Below are 8,173 nucleotides of genomic sequence, written 5' to 3'. Positions count from 1 at the left end.
GGAGCTGGTCAAGTCTTACTTGCTGCCATGCAGCATCCGCTGGCAGACTAAGCTTGGATGCTGAGACTTCCTTAGAGCAGCAAGAGAGTTTGCTTTTGGGCTTTTGAGTCGATGATAAAACCAATAACACAACCAACCTCTTTTTCTGCTGAAACTCAGAGGTGTTGCACAAGGAGAAGTCAAAGCAGCAGCTGGAGAGGAAAAGCTTCACAGATTCCAAGTGTGCATCCGCTGCTTCCTGCATCTTTGTTCATCGGTTTGCCCCAGCCCCTCGGTGGCAGTCGGCGTGGGTCAGGCTGTGACATAGACCTCCAGGAGTCCCCCCACGGAGTGCATTCGGTAGAACACCCCCAGGGGGAGGCCGAAGTTCACGATGGCAAACCAGGTGGAGTAGCCATAAAAGGACTTTTCCAGCCCGTTCTCGAAGACTGGGTGAGCCCCAAATGTGGGAATGACCCAGAGCTAAAGACGTGGGAGAGAAACAAGAGCCAAGTGAGAGGATGAGAAACCATCTCCGACCTGCACTCTAATCTCAGCACTGCCTAAAGTCATTGTAGGAGTATTGCAAGAGTAACAGGGTCTCCCTGCCAGGGAAGAGAAGGAGCCCCCCTCCACTTATGCTGCTGAGACCTTGATATAAATCAAACCCTGTTGAATTCCTAATGATAGGCTCATTCTGCCCCAGGCTGTTTCATTTTTCTGCAGAATTCCACTGTTTCCTTGGCCAATGTGTTTTCAGTGGATTAAGGCTGCAGTGAAGATCCATGTTGATTCAGGATCCCAGAGCACAATGTATGGAATTGGGTGAGTTTTAATCCTGGACACTCACAAAGATGCACTGCTGGTGCCTCACTTTCCTCCACCTATCTCATGAAACACCCTTAATGATTAAGATAACCTTTTCAGAGGCTAAAATCTTGACTCTTAAGGGTTTATCAGCTTTCTGCACCCAGGAAACCCAGCCATATTTGGCTCTTTGGGTAAAAAAGAGACCTTATAATTACGAGAGTGGGGATGTTAACAGCAAAGCCAGCCTTGAGTTGCCTCACCATGGGTTGAAACATGATGGACAAAGGTTTCTTGTCTGGAATAGCCCAAAAGAAAGACAAGGAGAGCACATCTTTATCATGGGTCATGCTGGCTCAGCCAAGCTATGATGTAGCAGAGAGCAGTACTTACAATGATGTTGCACAAAACCAAGAAGAAAGAGATCTCTCTCAGTGCTCTTCTCTTCCAGCTCAGGTGAGAGTAGCTGTGGATATAGGATAGGGAAGCTCTGCGGATCTCCTGCCCCAGCTCCAGCATGCTCATTCGCCTCTGGTCACAGGCTTCATGGATCTGCTCTTCTTTCATTTCTTCCTCTTTGCCGAAGTGTGTGTGCCCATGTTTGCTGCTTGTCGTGGTTTCCTCTTCCTCAGGCCACTCTGAAGCTGCTGCACGGTGCCTGGCGTGTCCTGTGTGTCTGGCCTCGGTTATCGCCACCAAGGGCTGCCGGTGAAGCCCATCAATGATGAAGACGTTTTGGGTGATGGTCTGAAGGATGAGGAGGACAGAATAGGACAGGATGAGGGTGTTCAACAGCTCCCTGGGGTCAGTGGCTACAAGGGCAACAATGGAGAAGTAGGACATGCCGATCTGCCCGAGGGCTGTCCCCATCAGCAGGATCACATCCAGGCTGCGAGTTGGGTTCTTCACTGTGTCCAGCTCCTTCTTTTCCAAGGCGTGGATGATTGTCCCAACCACTGCACCCACACTCATCAGGGGCAGGAGTATAACGTAGTATGAATAAAACATCACAAAGACCTGGCGGTCCGGGACTGAGCTGGTGGCCTGGATCTGGTACATCATGAACACACAGATCCCAATGATTACAGCAACGGCACCCAGCAGTGGTCCAAAGACCACCCCCTGCAGCTTGAACTTGTGCTTGATGTGAGGGACTTGGTGGTGGCTGATGCGTCTCCCCACGTTCTTCCACATGACGTACAGCACGGAGCAGCACACGAGGCAGAACTCGGTGTTGAAGGGGTAGAGCAGGATGTAGCCCTTCTGGAAGACTTTGCAGATGGTTGTGTTTGGGCATGTGCATGAGACAGTCTCGTTGCCTGGAGCATGAGAAGAGGAAGGCAACAATTAGGAGGGAGATGGCCTGGATTTCATGGCTGTCTGTGGGAGTTTCTTGTGCGCAGGCACATCTGTCTCTATGGATCTCAGAACCAGTGATCAGTAGGATGTTCAATGATCACCATTCGGTCCTCAGGCTGTGAGGATTCAGAACAAGAGGGTTTAGCAAATGTCATTTAATCTGTCAAGCTTGCAGTTGACAGATAAACATGAGCAGAAATACTAATGTAGGTTAGGCTTCTCCTTTCCTAGCTCTCAGTCCCAGGGTTTCATAGCAGAATACCTCCCTCCAAGTGAAGATGTTCTCCCCTCACAGCCCATCTCCTTTAGACAAGCTCCAGTAACAGGGAATCTGGTTGTGATATCTGGGTCACTGACCAAAGACTGTTGCCTCCCTAGGTGTCAGCCTGACACAAGCAGGGATGTGAGAAGGAGCCTTGCCTGCAAATCGCTGCTCCACCTCTCGCAGCTGAGACTCGATCTCCATGTGAATGGTGTCGTTGGTGACGGCCAAGAGCCAGAGGAGGAGGTTGGTGGCTATGGTCAGCATCAGCCCACACCTGAGAGAAGAGATAGAAATGGGGAGCCCACCCCACCTCATCCTCCAGCCATAGAGATGGTCCCTGAGCAGTGCAGCAGGAAGGGATGTGGGGTCAAGAGGGAGCAATGAGCTTTGCAGTCCAAGGCTCAAGTGGAGCCTTGGGCTGAAGAAACCAAAGGGAGCTGATGAGCCCAGACCAGTGGAAGGAGGATGGATCTGGTCAAGTCTCAGCTTGGTTCTTGCATGATGCAGAATAGAGTCTGAATATAGAGAATCAGATGCAGAATACAGAGAGATCAGATGAAGACAGGAACATTGGAGATCATAAGCAAACAGAAAGGGTTTCTTTAGAGGAGCAGAAGGCAGTTTTTCCCCCTCTTTGTACCTGGTGAAGTTGTGCTGGACCTGAATGCAGTCCTTGGAGTGATGCCACAGGAAAAAAGCCTGCAAATAGATAACAATAATGACATGAGCAGGGTGAAGTTGGCAGCCTGCTGCATGCACAGTGCAAAGGGACAGGCAGGCAAGAGGGCATGAGTCCAAGTGGGACCAACCCAGTCTCTGTGCAAGTGGCATGTGTGCACCTGCATCTCAGTGCTGAGGCATGTGCGTGTGTGAGTACAGCATGTGTGTGCCTGCAGCCAGTGCTGAGCTAGGAGATCTGCTGTTCTCTGTCTCTTGTATATCTGTGGAGATGGGAGCGAGTTCACTTTGCAGATGTGGGTTTGGGGCTGGAAAGAAGGTTGGCACCAGAGCTGCAAACAGTGTGAGGTGTTTCTGTGCACAAAGCACTTTGCTGGGGGGGATGCACTAGCAAATAGAGAGGCTGGGTCTCAGCCTGGTACAGGGACATCTCTGGCAGATCTGAAGGTTCCTCTTTTCTCCCTACTTTGATGCTTCAAGACAAATTTGTCTGGATCCTACAGCACATCACATATTGCTGCAGTGATTTCTTTCTAAGCCTCATTACTTCGTTCTTCATCTGGCGCATGAGGAGCGTGGTGGTGTGTGATGCTTTAATGCTCATGGGAATGCCTCACGTGCACCCACTTCCCCAAGTATCCCCATTTTCCCCACCCCTATCTCCTGGGAATGGGACAGAGGGAATAAGCAAGGGACCAGGGGGTAACGTGCAGTACCTGGGTGCAAATAAAAAGGATTTCAATGCTGGGGAACACAATTTCCACCCTGGATTTGCAGTGGATGAGGACCGCGCTGTAGCCGATATGAAACGTGTTCAGGAGGATGCTGAAAATGCCGAAGAGCAGCACTGACCCTGGCAAACAGCAAAACCAGCAATAAATAAAAGATGTGTCTGTGGAGCACCTGGGCCTGGCTGGGGACTGGAAACCTTGTGCACCTTTGGAGCTGGAGAATTCCCATCTGGAATTCTCATCATTTGGAGGGAAAGAGACAAAGGGGAGGCTGGTTCCTGAACCTGGCTGTGTTTTTGGCAGCACCAGTGTGCAGAAGTCAGGACCCTTTTATTGCTCCTCTCCTTCACCTTGGACACCTCTCTGCAGCTTTAGGTATTTGGGCATGTTGCAGCTTTGTTTCCTTTAGTTCTCCATGCTTAGTTAACAAGACTGTGCTAATTAGAAACTCCATCATAGATCAGAGGCAGGGCTGCGGGGACAAGTGTCAATTCACAAAGTGGGGCAGCTACTGATGGGAGAGCTCCCAGGAAAGCCTGGGTGTCACTGGGATGTGACTCACTGGGCAGGAATCTTCCCCTGGATACAAGGCTGCTGTGATGTTAAACCAGGATGAGGTTGGCACGGGGCTGCTGATGCCCTTGGAAGGTAAACATGGTGGTTCTGCTCTCACTGTGCCAAGTGGCTATGCCTAAAACCTTCCCTACACTCTCCCATGCTGCTCAGTTGCTGGTGGGAGATGCCTGAGTTGTGCTTTGGGAAGGGACCACAGGGTGAAGCTGGGCTGGAGGGTGAAGGAATCCTGGCTGCTCCGGTTCCTCTGTGGCATCCACTTTGCCAGTGCCTTCCCCAGCCTATCCCAATCTCCCCACTGGGAGGTTCCCAATGCCCTAACTACGATCCTCTGTGGCTTTCTAGCTTTATTAATAGAAATAGAAGGATTTCTTTATCTTCTAAGTGCAGGGAAGCAGGGGAAAGGCATGAGGTGATGAACAAAAGCAGAACTTACCCCTAATCCACATGGGCCCCGCATGGGAATCGCGATACAGCACCGCATGCGGCTGCCGGCTGGTACCCAGCAGGTAATAGACAATCCAGCACAGGCACAAGACCTTGAGGATGGAGAGCAGGATCCAGACATCCGCCAGGGTGATGGCCACGTGGTTGAAGATCATACTGCTGACAAAGGCACTTCCTAGGAACACCACGTTCATGGCCAGCAGCCCCGAGAAGAGCTGCCCTGCTTTCTGGGCTTGCCTGTCCCCCTGCTGCACTGAGGAGCAGTGCCGGTACAGCCAGAACTTCTCATAGTGGATGGTGGAGGTGTCGTGTGGAGCTGATGCTGACCTGTTCTTGCAGTGCTGGCAGGACTTCTGCTTGGAGACTTTGTTGCCTGACATGGCTCATCTGCCTGCTGATCAAAGCGGGGGGTTAAAGGAGGAAAGGTTGGAGGGGGACACCCTGAGGGGAGAGGTTGTGCTCTTCTGTAAAGCCATTTGTGGGGTGACCTCCATGCCTTGCTTTGCAGCTTCCCCTCCTTGCTCCAAGAGGATGAAGGGGAAAGGGATGGGTGTTTAGCCCACATTTGGTGTTAAACACTTCTTGGTAGGCAGAGTCACTGCAAGGCACTGGGAAAAGGCCCTGGCATGGTTTAGTGTGAGGTGTCCCTGCCCATGGCAGGGGGGTTGGAACTGGATGATCTTAAGGTCCTTTCCAGCTCTGTTCTATGATTCTGCCAAAAGCTGCACAGAGACACCTGCATTGAAATGGGTATTTGATGCCTCTGCCTTGCCCCACCACTGCTGCAAGCTGTTGGGACCAGAAGTGCCAAAACAGTTCCCACACTCACCTTTGACAGCCCTGGATTCAGGTTTCCTCCTTTCCCTTTGTCGCTGTAAGGATCAGGTGGATGCACAGAGCAAGCTCAGACCTGCTCCAAAGCTCAAAGAGTTTGGTTGTGTTTGATGGGTCCAACCTCTCCCATGTGCTTTTGGACTGAGTTCCACCACTCTTGTACGGTGCACAAATGATGGCAGAGCTGGAGTGGATTAAGAGGCTCTGTGAGTTTTGATCTAAGCTGCTGGGAAAAGCTTCAACCTCCCACCTGTATGGGATGAGGCAAAGTTAATACCTGCTTAGGTTTTCTTATTCTACTTGTAACACAGAGCTATGGGCACGCCGACACAGAGGAGCTTGAGGGATTGGCCCAGTCGACATCCAGAGGCTGGGAGCTTTTCTATCCAGCTTTTGGAAGCATCTCAGTTAGGACCATATTGCCCATGAGAGAGAAATCAATTTGACCACACACAGCAATCAGGCAAGATCAGCCTCTCTTATACATATAGCATAAGGAAAGGTGCCTTCACTCCAGGGTAGGGGATAGCTGGAGGAAAAGCAGCCCCTGAGATGTGTTTGAGGGTGGAGGGAATTATATGTACATAGTTGTCTTATGGATATAATATAATAGGGCTTTAAGGGAGAAGTTGTCTGAGAAGGGGTTGAGATTGAATGTTTCCCTCTTATTTTGCCATGCTCTGAGGTGCTCCATCTCCCTTTGGTCCCTGGGTATTCACTGCACTTCTGTCAGTGCAACTTGATCCTAAAATCTTCCCCATTTGATTCCAAAGCTCTCTGAACTGAGTAGCACAGGAGCAAACTCCCTCCCTTCTCCCATGGCTTTAACTCCCCTGCTTTGGAGTCAGGGGAGGGAGGGGAGAAGCCATAAATCACAAGGATCAGCTTCAAACCCATCAGAGGACCCCATGTGCCCGGACAAGGCTGCACCCAACCCCTTGATCCCGCAGCTGTGCGAGCAGCCAAGCCCCAGCCCTTACCTCCTGCAGCCTCCTGCTGAGCTGGGAGCAGCCACTGGGTACAGCCGATGGCCAAACCACTCCCCGAGTGCCACCAGGATGCTCCTAAGGCTTTGCAGCAGCCCAAGGAGCCAGGACGGAGCCGTGGGGAGCTGGGGCTGCTCCGGCTGAACGCGGCCTCTGCTCCCAAGCCATTGATTTTTTTCCTTCTTCCCTTCCACCTTGTTTACTCTGGGTCTATTATTGTCATTACATTAATTACTCAGTGAGAAGCTCTCAGCTCTGCCAAGGGCAGCCAATGGGGATCAGCTCCTTTGTGCACTTGCTGCGTTGCCCCATGTCAAGGGCCTTGGCACAGGATGTGCCAGTTGGTAAACCCACAGAGCTGTGGTGACTAATGTGTGCCACGATTAGCTCCATTCTCACCTGAGCCTCCTGGCACAGGCTTGAGCTGGGAGTGCTTGGCTAAAATCCACTCTCAAGTCCCCACTCCACTGGGTTTAGGTAGATCCTAAGGGGTTTTTCCTCAAGTGTACCATTACTTTTTGCTTTCAGCTGGGGCACAGATACTCAAATTGACCCAAAAGGCAAAACTCATCCAGGATAGGTGCAGGGGTGATGCCAATTTGATGCACTTATAGCAGAGAAGTTGCGTCTTTTGGGGGTGATAGCCACAGCCTACTAATGCTGAGTTCATAGGTGGACCCTTGTGTGCAAACCCTCATGTCAAGGATGCATTAGATCCAAGCTGTCTCTGTTCCCCCTCCTGTTGCAGGGCAAACTGATTTCTATGACTCTCTGGTGAGCTGATCCCCTTGATTTTGTTGTTGTCAATGGAGCACTTGGCATTCCTGACTGACTTGGTGAGCCCAGAGGATCCATCAGGAGAGGATGGAGCTCTCCATGGAAGGAGTGTGTGTGTCCCAGGATGAACCCCAAGCCCTGTGGTTCTCGATGGCGAACAGGTTGCTGGGAGTTCAGAGCTATGAAACCCTTTCCCAGAAGCTGATTAGGGGCAGGAGTGGGTGGTGGAGCACAGGTTATCGTGCTTGGGGATGTGACGAAAGGGATGGAAAACAAGAGTGAAAGGGGCCCATGGCCCTGGGTGGAAGCACCGCTGTGTTGACTGTCTGCTCAAACCCCTGCCCTGCTCTGCTGGAGCCTGGGCACTGACCTGAGCCAGATTTGTTCTGCCTTTCCCCATAGCATCAGCAGCTCCAGCCTGCTTGGACAGCCCTGTCCTTGCTTTGGTGCTCTAAGAGCAATAGGGCTCTCCTTCCTCCAGACCCCATTCTAGAGCTAAACAACGATCTGGGGTCTCCAAGGAGCTATTTGGTGGTGTCTGTGTTGAACAAAGCCAATGATTTACATGCAAGACATTAACAAACCTGACTGGTTTTCAGTGCTGTGGTCCTAAATTGGGGTGGCCGGAACAGGGAAATGGAGGCCTGGAATTATAGGTTGAAAAGAACCTTAAAGAGTATTTGGGTCCAACTGCTCCTCAGCACTGCCAAGGCCATCACTAACCTGTGCCACATCCA

General features: G+C 51.3%; 1 protein-coding gene across 1 annotated transcript; it reads right to left on the bottom strand.

The window, feature by feature from the left end:
* Positions 1-291: 291 nt before the first annotated feature.
* Positions 292-5,219, bottom strand: OTOP3 (otopetrin 3). Its single transcript, XM_005144246.2, has 6 exons — positions 4,829-5,219; positions 3,805-3,941; positions 3,051-3,109; positions 2,566-2,684; positions 1,180-2,105; positions 292-462 (listed from the first exon to the last, which is right to left on the bottom strand). The coding sequence occupies exons 1-6, from the start codon at positions 5,217-5,219 to the stop codon at positions 292-294; spliced, it is 1,803 nt and encodes a 600-aa protein (XP_005144303.2).
* Between the last annotated feature and the right edge of the window lie 2,954 nt (positions 5,220-8,173).

Source organism: Melopsittacus undulatus, chromosome 11, assembly GCF_012275295.1.
Source record: "Melopsittacus undulatus isolate bMelUnd1 chromosome 11, bMelUnd1.mat.Z, whole genome shotgun sequence".
In the NCBI taxonomy this organism is placed as follows: domain Eukaryota; kingdom Metazoa; phylum Chordata; class Aves; order Psittaciformes; family Psittaculidae; genus Melopsittacus; species Melopsittacus undulatus.
Note: the sequence above shows the minus strand (reverse complement) of the source record. Positions and strands in the feature narration are given on the sequence as shown.